At 34.9% G+C, this 17,505-nt stretch overlaps 2 protein-coding genes across 2 annotated transcripts in view; both read left to right on the top strand.

Moving 5' to 3' along the window:
* The window catches only part of LOC132182289 (large ribosomal subunit protein uL2x), a 66,048-nt gene that overhangs the window by 11,922 nt on the left and 36,621 nt on the right, over positions 1 to 17,505 (top strand). The window lies entirely within an intron of this gene.
* On the top strand, positions 10,749 to 13,164 carry LOC148585252 (putative terpene synthase 12). Its single transcript, XM_088516968.1, has 7 exons — positions 10,749 to 10,828; positions 10,978 to 11,248; positions 11,340 to 11,712; positions 11,842 to 12,060; positions 12,267 to 12,405; positions 12,501 to 12,749; positions 12,869 to 13,164. The coding sequence occupies exons 2-7, from the start codon at positions 11,029 to 11,031 to the stop codon at positions 13,154 to 13,156; spliced, it is 1,488 nt and encodes a 495-aa protein (XP_088373094.1). The 5' UTR covers positions 10,749 to 10,828; positions 10,978 to 11,028; the 3' UTR covers positions 13,157 to 13,164.

Below are 17,505 nucleotides of genomic sequence, written 5' to 3'. Positions count from 1 at the left end.
TATATCCGCATAGCACTATTTTACAAGCTAATTTGAGGAGAAGACTATCATTTGCATGACAGTTTATTGCAGGCTTGGGCTTGTATGGCGGGTGACTGATGGAAGAGATAAACGGGAATGGGGTGATATATAGAAGGTTTCCAACCCCACTATCTATTCATGTCCAATCCCCAAGGCGAGCAGAGGACGCAAGGGTGTCGAAACTCATTAACCAAGACACAAAATGGTGGAACTCAAATTTTTTGGGTCGACGCTAACTTTTTTGGAGCTCATTCACCAAGACTTTTGGGTCGGCGCTAATTTCCAATCATTAGTGGTGACATATGCTTTTGGATCTAAACCCTTGTAGTGTTGACCAAAAAAAAAAACTATCAGCGGCTAATTATAACCTAATTTTTTGTAGTGAAGTCATATATATAGCTTAATTAAGCAAATGTTTGCTTCAAGATTTAAATGAGAAAAAATCGTAGTTTTTTGGTTAAATCTGAACCAGTAGTTGTTTTTTCATGGAGATGGGCTAATATATATATATATATATATATATATATAATATATATTTTTTTTTTTCATTTTTTGTCCATTTCTGTACAAGATATGGGTTAATCCACCAATAACTCCGTGGGTTTCACATATTCAATGGTAAATTTAAAACACGTTCCAACTTTTTTTATTTTTTTTCTTAAAGGATAATATATGTTAGTCAATGTTAATAAAGGCTTGGTTTTAAAACTGCTGTTAGATGGTTGATCTGTAACATGTCGCCCATCCCAGATATTTTCCTCTTCCAGTAATTAATAAGAACAATGCTGAAAATTTTAAACGTACAGTAGTAGGCCCTATTGTACGTCCGTGGGCGATGGCTATATGGTAGTCATGGTTTAGGAAGGGGTCTAAACTGAAATGAATTAGTGGCTGTTATAAGGCTAAGATCTTGGGAGTCACATTCCTATAAGCAAACACACACATCAAAGTCCATTCGATCTGTTCATGATAAACAACAAATCACTAACTTTCACGAGTATTGTTATGGTAAAAATCTTGGATTTTTATCACTGTCATGTCAAGAGAGAGACCTAATTAGGAAAACAAATTTGTGAGAAAGCTGTCAATGAACTGGTAATAGTAATCTAGTTGTGAGTATGAAAGTCCATATTCGATCTTATCAAAGGTGCTAAGAAAATCAACTATATTAAAAATAATAGAGGCAATTCTCCTATTTATAATGAGACGGGGTTTTTGAAGAATAAAAATAACACAAAAAGTAGAGTAATGATATACACTACACCCGGCGTAAGTGAACAATACTTATTCTGGATCATAAACAGTATGTACGGATTTAAAAATTAAAAAAATAAAATAAAAGCAGTAAATCTGTTGTACTGTTCACTCGGTTGTATTGTTCACTCGGTGTAAGTACTGTAACACTACTCCAAAACTTGTCTCCTCAAGGAAAATATGCTGGCTTGGATATCTAAACGTACAGTAGTAGTGTTGTTGATATGAAATAAGGAGCGGGAAATAGTGCATGGTTATTGCTAGGCTGCTAGTGAAGAAATTCATAAAATTATATATGAATATCAAATGTGGAATAGGAAAATAAAATAAATAAACACAAAAGATTTTACATGATTCGGCTATGACCTACGTTCACAAATAAAGCTCAAAGGATTACATTAAGTTCTTATTCAATGAATTATTTACAATACAGAATGCTCTATTTATAGAGCTTATACATAAATGTAATTTTAATCAAATCCCTTAGTTTAGGGTGATTAAATCATAATACTAATTTAATCTTCATCAAATTTTTAACTTTAAGATCATTCAAATATACTCTAACAGCTAGCTTGACATTTTTGTGAACTTTAATGCTCCATGAAAGGCCAACTTCTTACTTAGATTACTCTCGCAAATTTGGTTGCTTGTTAATTTGGCTGTTTCCTTTTGTTAGAGTGGTTGTATGAAGCGGTATTATATATTGTATTTCAACAATCCCTTCTTTGCCATAACGTTCATTAATAAATCATAATTTTAAATTTTAATTTTTGGGTTATGATACACGGAACGCTGGCGTGCGTGGCAAGCCAACCAATTTTTTTTTTTTTTAATATTTGTTAAATATATTGGATAATATATTAGAAGCGGAAGAAAGAGAGAGAGAGCGGAAGCATATAATAGACTACATTGTATTGAGTCTTATAATAATAATGAATACAGATGCCTCTATTTATAGAGGGGCAAGTAACCTAATAGATTAAGGAAAAGGTAAACCTACTAGAATAAGGAAAGGTAAACCTAGTAGAATAAGGAAAAGTAAACCTAGTAGACTAATAATACCTAAAGAAGTAAATAACAAGTAATATTCTTAACATCCCCCATCAAACTCAATGTGTAAACTTGAGTTTGGATAAACGAAAAGGGAAAGAAAAAGGAATTCGCCGAAAAAGCTGCTTATGCCGAAACAATTGCCGAAGTAACACCATAAAAGTTGTTAAAGACAGGTGGATTCTGCCTGAATTTGAGCAATGCATTTAAGCAGGAGCTTGGTTCACTTGGTAGTAATTTGACTTGAAAACCATATACTAGTAATGAAAAAGCTTGCCTAGTCGGCTGAGAAAAGCAAGGCCGGTTAAAAGGGGCTTGTTTGGCCCGTAACCCTTGGATCGTCTCGCCTTGTCGGCTGAACGAAAGTTTGCCCCATCTAACTAGTAGATCGTCTCGCCTGGTCGGCTGAGATAAGCAGGGCCGGTTGAAGAGGCTAATTATGTCTGAAACCCTTGGACCATCTCGCCTTGTCGGCTGAACTAAAGTCCGACCCATCTAACTAGTAGACCGTCTCGCTTGGTCGGCTGAGCTAAGTAAGGAGAAAAATGGCCGGTTAAAGAGGCTAATCATGCCTGAAACCCTTGGACCATTAAAAGGTCTGACAAAAAAAAAAAATTCTCACTAGTAATGGATCAATGGCCTAGGAGAGGCTGAAGTGACCGGTGATGGCGGCATTTGACAAGGCATAAGTGGGCCGGTTGAAAGGGGCTTCTTTGGCCCGAAAACCCATGGACCTGAGGAAAGATTGGTCTGATCTGAGAGTGCCTTCCGCAAGAAGAATGAACCGGATTGAACTGCGCCAAAGAACAGGCTATAGAACCGAATTGAACAAGCATGAACCAACTTGAACCTCATAAAACAAACGCCTAAATTTGAAGAAGAATCTTGTTTTCTGCCATATAGAGATGCCAAAAGCAAAAATAGACCACAAATTTGAAATCAGGACGAAAAAATGAGTAGGAAACACCTGGTCAACTTTTTCAGTGGTCAAAGTCAAAGTCAACGATAAAAAAGTCAACCCTATCATGGTGCTGACGTGGCAAGTAAGCTGATATGGCACTCATGGTTGACGTGGAACTGATGACGTGGCACTCAAGGCTGGCGTGTCTCTGCTGATGTTGCACTTAGGGTTGATGTGGCAGTGCTAATGTGGCACGCAGGGCTGACGTGTCATCGTTGACGTGGCAGTTGGATCTTCTGGAGCATGTGGGCACGCGTGAGATTGGAGGTGGCGCGTGGATCTCACGTGCAGAACTATGGGTGGCATGTGAGAGCACGTGGAACGTTGGATCGGGATTCTAGTTGCAGTTCTTGAGTCCTGGGGAGCAGATCTATCAATCGGTGGCCTGAGAGAAGCAATCGGACCACCGTGGCGGCCGGTGGCTGGACGGCAGTGGTGAAATTACCGAACCTTTGGGCGGCGCGTGAGGGCGCGTGAGGGCTCCGATGGGACTGAGTGAGGCGGCTCTGTGATGGTTGGCTTTCGGGTTTTCAAGCGGTATAGTGATCTGCTGAAAACTTCGAGGAGAAGATAGAGAACCGTGAGGGACAGAGGGATGGATGCGCCAGATAACACTGGCGGTGCCGGAAAACGTCAAAGACGTTTATTAGAGACCACAAAGGTGGCTCTGATACCATGTTAAATATATTGGATAATATATTAGAAGCGGAAGAAAGAGAGAAAGAAGAGAGAGAGAGAGCGGAAGCATATAATAGACTACATTGTATTGAGTCTTATAATAATAATGAATACAGAGGTCTCTATTTATAGAGAGGCAAGTAACCTAATAGATTAAGGAAAGGTAAACCTACTAGAATAAGGAAAGGTAAACCTAGTAGAATAAGGAAAAGTAAACCTAGTAGACTAATAATACCTAAAGAAGTAAATAACAAGTAATATTCTTAACAATATTTTTAATTATATATAAAAAAAAGTCAGCGTTCTGTTTAGCATCACTCTTAATTTTCAGGTAGAGAAGCTTTTGGGTATGTTTCGAATATCTGAAAGTTCATCGTTCATTTATTTACTTATTTTATATATACGTACACCTCTACTCATAAAACAACAACAAAACTACACATCAGATAGAGAAACCATTCCACATCATCCACTGAAATCAAATGGTAGACGTTTGTTTTTAGATGGAGAAAGGTCAAAGGTGGTGGTCCTTAAATTTGAAGCTACTGTTGACAATCGATCAAAGACTTGTCATCCGTTTACAGATACAAGGGAGCGTCGGTATAAAAAAAAAAAAGGGAGCGTCGGTATAGGCCAAGTCATAGCTTAATTTCATCTGACTATTTTATGATTTTCATGTGGATGGACTATTTTCCCTTACAGTCAATTGCTTTTGTTTTTTTTTTTTTTTTTGGAACTTTTATTACTTTACGAACATGTTAATTAAGAAATATAAATATTGACTTATTTATACGATAAAATTTTTTTAAGATGAGTTTTTGAGTAATTATTTGACGTTGTATATTCAAAAGGAAATTATTACAAAATTTGGTATAAATGACGTACCTGCGACACCTTTGAATTCCACTCACACAACGCTCATGATTCAAAGTCTCTATTTGGAGTGTTGCAACATTTTATTCGTCAACGAAAATATCTTCCTCTACGAGTGGCTTACAAAAAGTCATCATCTCTTCCCACATTTGGATGATACAAGACAAAACAGTACTAATCGATCCTAGGTTGGCAGTAAACCCACGTCTCCTCATGAGTCAAGTCTTTATTACATAAGCCATTGTGATTGTGTAACTTTGGAGTAATTCTAGAAGATTTATTTATGTTTTATTTGTGTTTTAGTAAGAATGATGTGGCTATTAAAATTACTATTGAACTTGTGATTGATCATTATTAAATTTTGATCAAAAGGTAATTTTAATAGCCACATCATTCTAATAGGACACAAATAAGATACAAGTATGCATTTTATAATTACTCGCAACTTTGTTTTGCCAATGCATTTTAACTAACCAAATTGCATTATATGTTATTTTACCTACTATATATTTAATATAAATTTCAATAAACTTTTTTATTCAATTCTCTATTTATTTATTGATTTTATTGGTTTCTTACCATGCAACAAGAAAGAGCAAAGAGAAATGATTCTAGCGAAAAAAGAGAGGAAACAGAAATGATTAAAAAAATAAATAAATAAGTTCAAGTGTTTACCTCAAAGTTTGATGTATGGTGGAATTCGCACTTGATGAATTTTATTAAAAATATTATATCTCGAGTTTTGGATATCAGATTTGAGCAAGTTTGGTGGCATTGAAAAGCTAATTCAAAGATCTACAAAGTTACATTTCTTGAGGTTTGGCTAATTCCGATGTTTCCTAGGTAAAAAGGGCTATAAAGGAGAGATTGGAAAGCTGGACGGAAATAGAGGCAAGAATCCCAGAAGGAAAGACTTGATTGTTCTATTGGGGACTTTAATAAAGATTTTATCCCATCAAATCAAATAATCCAGCAAACAAATATATTTTATTTTATTTACGTTATTTAAATTAGGATTTTATTTAATTATAATTTTTCCTTTATTATTTTAGAAATTTTCATAATAGGCTTAGGTTTACTTTTGGTCCAAGTTTGCTTACTGTTATAAATACAACATACCTAATATGTAAGAGGCAGAGTTGATTTTTATTATGAAGGGTTTATCAATGAGAAATACTCAAGAGGATGAGTTTTCTTTTATGTTTTCCTTGAATTCTTGATAGACTCAAGGTTTTTAAGAAGAATTGTTGCTTCGTTGTTGTTTGTCTTTGCAACCCACGACGTCACGCTACATCAAAGTTGCTAATAAAAAAAAACAAATTATGTATTTTAGATAAAGAGAAAACAAGGTATTAACGCGATTTTTGTCTCATATTAGCTAAAACACAATATCAGAATTTTAGAGCTTGGATTTGGTAGTAATAATCGGAGGAAAATAACTTTTATAAAGTCTTGATACAAATCAAGACCTTTGTGCCCTCCAATAACAGCCTGACAAATCAATTATATTCATATTACTCTTATGGGTTAAAAGTAAAAAATCTAAAAAACTTATTTCCCACTTTTCCTATTCATCTACCCAAACTTGCTGCCACCACCTCCCCCGGCCACGACGTTGCCCACAGCGCTCCTCCACGCTGATAATCTCTCTCTCTCTCTCTCTCTCTCTCTCACACTGAGAGTAGAGCATATTGCAAAAAAAAAAAAAAAAACCTCTGAATACGAGTGGAGTCTGGGCTTGTCGATGTGGTCTGGTCTGGCTGGCGATGAGATTTGGTGGCTGGTGGTGGGTATAGGTAAGATGAATAGGAAAAATTTATTCTCAAGATCTTTTATTTTAACGCGTATGAGGTCTTAATGAATAAAATTCATGTGTTTTTGTTCATTTTTGTTAAGGTGTTTCACGTTAATTTTGCATGCCTTCATTGAAGGGCACAAAGATCTTAATTTATGCCAAGACCTTATAAAAGTTATTCTCTAATGTGAGATATACATTATTTGGGATTGGGACACGAACTTCTCTTGAGTACATGTCAATAAAATATCTTTGATACCACTGACACGCCTCATGAACTGGAAATTATTAGATCGAATCTTCGTTCTCTTTTCTTTTCCTTATATGCATGGACGTGTGAAAAAAAAAAAAATTGTTCTTTCCATAAAAGTTAAAGAGGAAATTGGCCATGTTACCAATTTAGTGACGAGTGTATTTTCCAAAGAGGGATGATAAGCACCCAACTCTTTTGTCCAACTTAAGTCCAACTTTAGCCTTATTTTTTTATTAAAAAAAAAAAACTAAATAGCAAATGAAAAAAATGTGTGAATGAATAATATCTATTTTTAGTCATTCTTTTATTTGGTATATATATATATATATATATATATATATATATCAATTTAGTAGCGTATCAATTTAGTAGCGTGTGTTTTTTCAAACCTCACTAAACTTCCATTAGTGAGACATTGATTTCTGAGCTGCCACACCCATCACTAATAACACGTCAACTTTATTGATTTTTTATTTTTATTTTTATTTTTTTATTTTTTTATTTTTAATTTTTTAGGGGGAGACCTACTAAAGTTTAGCCACTAAAATAGAAGATTTTTTTTGTAGTGCGGAGGCTTTGATCATGGGTATATTCCTGATCAGATGTGATGTGGGTAGACACATTGGGACCATTCAGATGCTAATTCAACGTCTCTCTAAATATTGGGACCCCATTGACGTTATGATAAAACATCTCATTTCCGGAGTGATGCAACATTTTCTTCGTCATCTCAGATATCTTCCTCTACGTACGATTTAAATGACATTAATTTTGTGTGACATATATTCTGCTTTCAAATTATTGGTTTTCTTAATATGTTTTGTGCGATATTTTTTATTTTTAGATTGGAAAAGTATTTTCTATATGTGTGTGTGAGACTGTGTGAGAGATAAAATTGTTTTGTATTTGATTTGTTTATAAATATTTTTTTTGGACAAAAAAAAAAAAAAAAAAATCTGTACGTACCCATCTATATGTGTCACATTTTGATGCAGACGTTACGGACTATATATGTTACCAATAAACGTACGTCTCCTCCTCGACGGCTTGACTGACAAATTAGTCCACAAATATATATATATATATATATATATATGAGCACACTCAATTCTTTTTTATTTTTATTTTATTATATATATATATATATATATATATATATATTTGTGGACTAATTTGTCAGTCAAGCCGTCGAGGAGGAGACGTACGTTTATTGGTAACATATATAGTCCATAACGTCTGCATCAAAATGTGAAACACATATAGATGGGTACGTACAGATTTTTTTTTTTTTTTTTTGTCCAAAAAAAATATTTATAAACAAATTAAATACAAAACAATTTTATCTCTCTCACAGTCTCACACACACATATATAAAATACTTTTCCAATCTAAAAATAAAAAATATCGCACAAAACATATTAAGAAAACCAATAATTTGAAAGCAGAATATATGTCACACAAAATTAATGACATATATATATATATATATATATATATATATGAGCACACTCAATTCTTTTATTTTATTTTTTTAATTTTTTATATTCATAGGTGATTTTTAAAATTATCATAAAATTAAAATTTAATAAAAATTTATCTTATATTCAATTATTATTTTAATATAAATATGAAAAATAGATGTGAAAAAGTCCGAGTAAATATAGCATTACTCTATATCCCTTGGAATCATAGCTAGGTGGGACTCTGGTGGTCAAGATGGATGTTACTTCTGCTGATATGTAAATAAAACATATCTCTGGGACCATGCACTTGGAACATTCCATGCATCCGGCTAAATGATATTTTGGCCAACGTTGTTAAAAGTATGTTTTTGGTAATCTGTAATTGTTTTGCAGTAGTGCTTCTTGCAACAAAGTGTCGTAGGCCTTGATCTATATATATATCTATATATAGCTAAACCGCCTGAACGAGGAGAAAAGAAATGAGAATTAATAAAACTTTAGACAAATATACTCCAGCTTAATAAAAGAATCCGTTAGTTTCTTTAAAGGATTTTAAAATTTCTACCATTCAATCTACACCATTCGTTAACCAATAAAGGGCCACAAAAATGGTACCATGAGAATCTCTATCTCTATTTCCACCGTATGTATTTTAAATAAAGAGAAAACAAGGTATTAACGAGACTTTAGTCTCATATTAGCTAAAATACGTACAATGTCAAAGTTTTAGAGCAACAACTGGTAGTCATGCTCTGAGGTGTACATTATTTGGGACACGAACTTCTCTTAATAATTAGCACATGTCAATAAAACATCTTTGATACCACTAACACGTCTCATGAAACGAAAGTTATTAAATCGAATATTTTTTCTCTTTTTTTCTCTCCTTGTGTAGGCATGAAGGATTTTTTTTTTTTTTTTTTTTTTTTTTTTTTTTTTTTAAAAAGGTTCTTTCCATAAAGTTAAAAAGGAATTAAATTGGAGATTTTCCTAATCGGATGTGCCTAGACGCATTGGGGCCATTCACATGCTAATTGAACATCTCTCTAAATATTGGGACCCCATTCGAGATATGCTTTTCTTCATTCTACCCACCATCTCCCCACCATCTCTTCTCTCTCTTTTTTATTTTATTTTTTTTTGTTTTTTTTTTTTGAAAAAATCAAGATGACAAGGTGAAGAGATGGTTGGGAGATGGTGGGTAGAATGCATTGTAGCATTACTCGGCCACAAAACCGCAATGATATGAAAGCAGAGCTGATCAAGGCCACAAGTTTGGAGTAGACAAAATTAATGTCATGTAAATCGTAGAGGAAGACATCTGAGATAACGAAGAACATGTTGCATCACTAGGGAGATGTTTAATCGTGTACGTATGTGAATGGGGTCGAGGAATGCTACAATGCATTCTACCCACCATCTCCCAACCATCTCTTCACCTTGTCATCTTGATTTTTTCAAAAAAAAAAATAAAAAATAAAATAAAATAAAAAAAGCAGAGAGAGAAGAGATGATGGGGAGATGGTGGGTAGAATGAAGAAAAGCATATCTCTTATACCTACGTCTCCTCCTCGACAGCTTGACAGACAAATTAGTCAAGTCATATATATGAGAACTCGTAATGCTACACTTAATTCTATCCCTTAGTTCAATTGGCTGAAATCATGCTGAATAAAGCGAAAATTATTAGTTTAAATTTCTTTTTCCTCTCTTGTATGGACATGTCAAAAAATAAAAAATAAAAATGCTACACTTAGTCCTACTTTTTTATACTTATTTTTCAATATTCATGAGTGACTTTTAAAACCACCATAGAATTAAAATTCAATAAAAATTCATCTTATAATTATATCTAATTGTTGTTTTCAAAATCGCCTATAAATCTAATAAACATGGGTGAAGAAGTGAGAATAAGTGTAGTAATATTACTTTATATACACACATCATAACCCCTGTAATCGTGAACGGGACTTTTTGGTGGTTAATTAAGATGTTACTTCTGTTGATATGTCAATAAAATATCCTTAATTGGGACCAGTTAGAAACATTGCATCTAGCTAAAAATGTTATTTTGGCTGCCCAGTTTGGGAACCATAAACCCTACGTAAACTCGCCATCATATCGCAGCCCATGCGTTTCACGTACGCTATGTTAATTAATTAATCAACCAAACATTTGTCGGGGCCAGTGTCCCACAAGTACTTAATGAAAGAAATTCTATATATAGCGGTTCACGACTACTATATGTGGAATGTCACCAATCTGCGTATTCCCCTTACCCCACAGCTTCTCTTTGCCTTGTGGCTTTCCAAAATAACACAATGATAAAGACACCTCTTCTTCTCGACCAAAAATGTGGGCAGTCCCGATACTCTGCAAAAACACAAACTTCCACTTTACAAGTTGAAAGACAGTCCGCCAATTACAAGCCAAGCTTCTGGAGTTACGATTTTGTGCAGTCCTTAAACAATCATTATGCGGTAACCATGAACCATTTCTTTATATGTATAACACCAACGTGTGCTTTATTTATTTCCCCCACCTTGATTTCAATTTTAAGATTAAAAATTATTATCATTAACATACGGTATACATATTTAGATATCTCAAATTGTGATCATGCATGCAGGATGAAAAGTACAAAGATAGGGCAAAGAAGCTGGAGGAGGATGTGAGGAGTATGATTCATAATGAAAGTGCCGACTTATTGGCAACTCTTGAACTGATTGATGATGTTCAAAGATTAGGTTTGGGATACCGATTTGAGAGGGAAATAAAAAGAGCCCTTGACAACTTTGCATCTTCAAAAGGCTGTAGTGATGAAAGAATTGAGAAGAGTCTCCATGCTACTGCTCTAAGCTTTAGGCTCCTCAGACGACAAGGCTATCAGGTCTCTCAAGGTACGTATATGATACAGAAATTAAAGCTTCTTGATTGCATTTTCCATGTTCATCTCACCATCTTCTTATATCATATTTGTATGAAACGCAGATGCATTTAACAGTTTCAAGGAGGATAGTGGGAATTTCAAGGAAAGCCTTACAAATGATGTCAAAGGAATGTTGAGTCTATATGAAGCTTCTTATCTTGCTTTTGAAGGAGAAAGCCTCTTGGACGAGGCCATGGCGTTCACAAGAATTCATCTCAAGGACCTCAAAGGAGATGTGAGCAAAAGCATGGCAGAACAAGTTAGTCATGCATTGGAGGTTCCATTACACCATAGAATGCTAAGGCTAGAAGCTCGGTGGTATATTGAGGTATACAATAAGAGGGAAGATGCAAATTCTCTTCTACTTGAACTTGCAAAGTTGGATTTTAACATAGTGCAGTCTGTGTATCAAAGAGAACTTCAAGATATGTCAAGGTAAAAAATGTTTGAAGTATTTGTTCACATCACTAATTAAGGTAGACTTTTGTTAAAAGTTGAAAATTGAGTTTGCCGTCACTTGAATGTTAAATGGAAACTTATTTGGTTTCACTTTATGACTTTTAGGTGGTGGAAAGATATGGGTCTGGCAAACAAGTTGAGCTTCACCAGAGATAGATTGATGGAATGCTATTTTTGGACAATAGGAATGGCCTTTGAACCTCAATTAAGTAATTTTCGTAAAGGGTTAACGAAAGTGGCTTCTCTTGTTACCACCATTGATGATGTCTATGATGTTTATGGTACCTTGGATGAATTAGAGCTATTTACTGATGCGGTTGAAAGGTTAATTCTTGATAACTCTTCCCTTAATTTCCCCTTCCCCAACCCCACCCCACCCCCACCCCCACCCAAAAAAATAAAATAAAAATAAAAATATGATACAAAAAGATAGAAAAACTTGGAATGTAATGGAATCCCTTACTTATAACTTTTATATTATACGACTATTAAAATCATACTCTTAATTTCTCGATGCATGGTGTTTTCAGATGGGATATCAATGCCGTGAAAAATCTTCCCCACTATATGAAGTTATGCTTCTTGGCTCTCTACAACACTGTTAATGAGATGGTATATGAAACACTTAAGGAGAAAGGAGATAACACCCTTCCATACCTAACAAAAGCAGTATGTGCAACCATTCTATTGTTTTTTTTTAGATGAATAGAATTTCCTTTGAAATATTAAACCTAATAGTCATGGGGTTTCTTCTTTTATTTTAGTGGGCTGACCTGTGCAAAACATTCCTACAAGAAGCAAAGTGGAGTTACAACAAAGATATGCCAACCTTCAAGGACTATCTTGATAATGCTTGGTTATCGGTTTCGGGGGCGATTGCCCTTGTTCATTCTTATTTTTTCTTGAATCAAGAGTTCACAAAGCAGGGACTTGATGGCTTAGAAAAATACCACGACCTTTTGCGTTGGCCTTCAATTATTTTTCGACTTTGCAATGATCTTAGTACTTCAGCGGTATTCATTTTACAGCATTCCATAGTGTCTTTTGTGTTGAATGAATTTTAGGGTCAATATGATCATCTTTGGAAGCACTACTTCAGACTAACATATTTAGCTGCTTATTTGAAATACAGGGAGAATTAAAGAGAGGCGAAACTGCAAATTCAATTCATTGCTACATGCGTGACACTGGTGTTTCCGAGGAAATTGCTAGCAAACACATGAGAAACATGATTGATAGGACTTGGAAAAAGATGAATGAAGAGCGAGTAGTTGATTCTCCATTTGGGGAAGATTTAGTGGTAACAGCAATCAACCTTGCTCGGATTGCTCAATGCACATACCAATATGGAGATGGGCATGGAGCACCAGACAAAAAAGCAAAAAATCGAGTCCTGTCATTAATAATAGAGCCTGTTTGACTCATTGAGAGATATACCTTTCTATATCAATTTCAAACATGTACGTGTGGCAAAGATGTGTGCCAAAAATGAAAAACTAGTCGCAAATAAAGTAGCTTCTGGCTACGTTTGATTACATTTTTGTTTTCAATATATCTCTAATATATATATATTTTTTTACAATAAATATATTTATAAATAACTCAAAACTCATAAGCTTAATTTTTGGGTTGGGTCGTGTCTTAGCATGCTATATTATAAACTCACTAAAAGACTTTCCAAAATATCATTTTTATTTTTATTTTTTTATGAATTCCAGTTATCAATCTCCCCAACAACATAAAATACTTATGGCTTCACTCAAACACTATAGATCAGAATATAAAATAAAAATAAAAATAGGAAAATTGGTAAGCGCTAGCAGCTGTAGTTGACACAGGTACATCGACGTCAGGACGAACGTACATGAACACGTCAACCTGCCTCATTTGTAAAAGTGGTATATGAATATACTTTACACTTTTTTAGTTCGACCCTTGCCAGTTGCCTTTTAAAAAAGGGGTCTAAAAAATTAAGTCCACAAATAATCGTGGTTTGATATGATATGGCCCTAAAAAAAGGTGTTCTAAAACGAATTTGATCTAAATTTACATCAAAATTGATGATATTTGTTATTTAATAAACAAGTTTTATCTCCAAAACTTTATCGAACATAAGAAAAAAAATTTAAAATATAACTTCAATGTTAGGAGCATAATGTAGTTCATTGTCAAACTTTCGAGGAATATCATTTCTTTTGAAATTGTGTCAAATATTTTGGTAAGCACCAAAATATCGAGAAGTTGTATGATGCGAACCAATTAGTAATAGAACATAGCAAATGATAAATCAAATATTTCAAGAGAAAAGTTCTCCAATGGCTACTTCGAGAGGGACAACTTGTGTTTTTGAGAGGCGATAGTTATCGGCTTTCAATTTGTTTTGAAAAAAGTTTTGCAAGCTATGGAGGGCAGGGGAGGGGTCTATTGAAGAAAAAGTCATGCATGTGAGAGACGTGAGTCACAATTGGCTTTGATACCATGTTAAATCATCACTTGTCTAAAAAACTTAATCTTATAGGAAAAGGTAAATTTAATCACTTAATCATTACTTTACAAATTGCAAATTAGTATTCCTGTGACAGAAAAGACAAACAAATGAACCCAGAAAAATTTTCAAACTGACGTGGTAGACTGTGAGTGGCAGGCAAGAGAGAGAGAATTGCATTTTTCTTTTTTTAATTTAATAACCTTTATCACGCCAGTTTGTAAATTTTTCTGCGTTCATTTGTTTGCCTCCCTAGTATATTGATGCAGCGTGACTTAGTAGGTTGCAGTGAAAAACAACAATAAAGCAGCGGATAACTAATTCTAGATCTTGAGTCTATCAATAATCCAAGAATTCTTCTAAAAACAATAGATACTCTCTAAAGTTTAAAGGAAAAGAGGAATAAACTTAACTTTGAGTATTCTCATTAATCAAAATCAATAATAATCAACAACTGATTTGCTAAAGGTTATATAAGCATATATTTATAGCCCAAGACTTCTAATTCTAAAATAACAATGAAATAAAGTTGGTTTAAAGTCTATGAAAGAAGACTAAACCAAATAGAAGACTAATAAAGAACGTAATCTGATCTGAACAACTGAAAGATAAGATAAAATAACAACTAACAAAGAAACCTAGTTTAAAACAAAAGATTAAAACTAAGATAAGTGTCTCTGATGTCCATTTGTGGAACAGATATGCCCGAGTGTGTTCGATCGCAACTACAGGTGCGATCGATCACACAACCAGGGGCCTGGTGTGCAAGTGTCTAGAAGTGCACTCGATCGCAGGTACACGTGCGTTCGATCGCACTTCCAAGGGACCTGCGATCTGCATCATTCTCCCATTGTTGGAGAAAATTCGCCCTCGAATTCGACCGATTCTTTCCACGGTCCTTCAGATATCCAATCAAATCATTCCACTCGCCCTTCCTCAAGATCAAAACAAGGCAACACCCCACAATAAGCGTTACGCTTCTCATCATCGAAACACTTTGATGGTTGTCATGAAAGCCCCACACACCACTTGGCAATACTTCAGATTTGCCGTTCTTTTCTCATTTTTTCTCCCTTTCATGTGCCATAAAGATACTCAAGGACGGGTCAACCGTTGTTTCCCTTGTGAATATATAATTTTCCTCATCCGCATAAAACTCACCATAATCTTCGTTAGGAGAAATTAAAATATCTTCAACACCAAGAAAATCAACATAATCAACCTCTTCATCATTAAAATTAGACACTTCACCTGAAAGGTCTTCATCAACCTCGATCTTCATAATTGTCGATGACACCCGTGGGCTCTTCCTCTTCCAATTGATCATCTTTGGGGTAGAGGCCGCCAAACATGGGAGAAAAACCATCTTCTTCGTACTCGTCCTCTAGGTCGGATGTCAAAAGTCCTTCACTCGGTTCTTCCTCATGGACATCGTCATCATAAGTTGGTGGGAAATCCCAATCCACAAATCCTTGCGAAGGATCTTCAATATCTTCATGTCTGAACTCTTCATCAATGAATTCGGATTCCTGAAACTCTTCATCCACAGATTCTTTTTCCTCCTCCATAGAATATGGATTCGGTTTATGGATTTGTGGTTGGCAAGTAAGGGCCCAATTAGCTTGTCGTGGACTCTTCGCCTCACTCCATGTTTCCCTAAACACATTTTTTTTGTAGGAATTTTCTATTTTCTTTGTCATAGCCATAGACCATTGTCTCCAATTTTGTGACTTCTGGCCCATGGTATAACTATGGGGCAAGAAAGCGACCTGCATATATTTCAATAGTTTTTCCCAACTATTGATCTTCAATTTGCCTTCCCACTTCCTAGTTTTCTTTAGTTGTTGCCACCACGCACCAACTTTTCCTTGGAATGTATGTACCACCAAAGAGACTTCTTTATCGGGCACCCTGTTGAATTCAAAAACCTCTTTAATAGCCAACACCCAATCCAGAAATTCGTCTGGTTCTAGATCCCAGTTGAATTTCAGAATTTTGAGTTCGAATCTACTTACTTGCCGATTGGCATGAGCTTGCGCAAGGTGCTGACGTCTGTGCGTTCGACGCTCTGCAAACGGGTTTCTAGATCCGTTCCCATGTGGACCACACAAGTTGGATAATTGGGTAGTGAGGTCTTCAATTTGATCCCTCATAGCCCTGAATCGATCCTTCGTGTGTTGTCAAGGTTCAGCGATAGATTTGCCTTCCGCCCCCGCGAATCGCGGTCTTGGTTGGCGACGACAATTGTTTGGTCCACCACTCATGTGCCTCAAACGAATCGCTGGTTGCTCCTTACGTGCTGTCTCCGTGCGCACGTACACCTCGTTCATGTCTGCAAAGCGGTTGCTTCTCCCCATTCATGGAAAGTGACCAAGCTCTAATATCAACTGATGCAGCATGACTTAAGTAGGCTGCAGCGAAAAACAACAATAAAGCAGTGGATAACTAATTCTAGATCTTGAGTCTATCAATAATCTAAGAATTCTTTTAAAAACAATAGATATTCTCTAAAATTTAAAGGAAAAGAGGAATAAACTCAACTCTGAGTATTCTCATTAATCAAAATCAATAATAATCAATAATTGATTTGCTAAAGGCTATAAACATATATTTATAGCCCAAGACTTCTAATTCTAAAATAACAATAAAATAAAGTTGGTTTAAAAGTCTATGAAAGAAGACTAAACCAAATAGAAGACTAATAAAGAACCACATCTGATCTGAACAACTGAAAGATAAGATAAAATAACAACTAACAAAGAAACCTAGTTTAAAACAAAAGAATAAAACTAAGATAAGTGTCTCTGATGTCCATTTACGGAACAAATATGCTCGAGTGTGCTCGATTGCAACTACATGTGTGATCAATCGCACAACCAGGAGCCTGGTGTGCAAGTGTCTGGAAGTGCGCTTGATCGCAGGTACACGTGTGTTCGATCACACTTCCAGGGGACCTGCGATCTGCATCACACACACACACACATAGATATATATAAAGAAGAAAAGAAGCTCGTATAGTAAAGCCATCACAATCACATGTCTCTGCTACCATTTATTGAATTCATTGTTCACATTTTAACGGTCTTAAAATTAAAGGATCTAATCAACTAATTCCAACTTCGAAAACTTCACTTACACTCCTAGAAAAATAAGTAGTTTTGTAATCATAATATCATAATTTAAAAATTTGTAATGTCAATATCTCATGTTGCAGCTCATTTTAATTCTACCCATTTTATTTTTATTAAAATGCCCCATTTAAAAGAAAATAAAGTGAAAATTGA

Source organism: Corylus avellana, chromosome 5 (assembly GCF_965113065.1).
Source record: "Corylus avellana chromosome 5, dhCorAvel1.hap1.2, whole genome shotgun sequence".
Lineage (NCBI taxonomy): Eukaryota > Viridiplantae > Streptophyta > Magnoliopsida > Fagales > Betulaceae > Corylus > Corylus avellana.
This window is presented reverse-complemented; position numbering and strand designations above follow the sequence as displayed.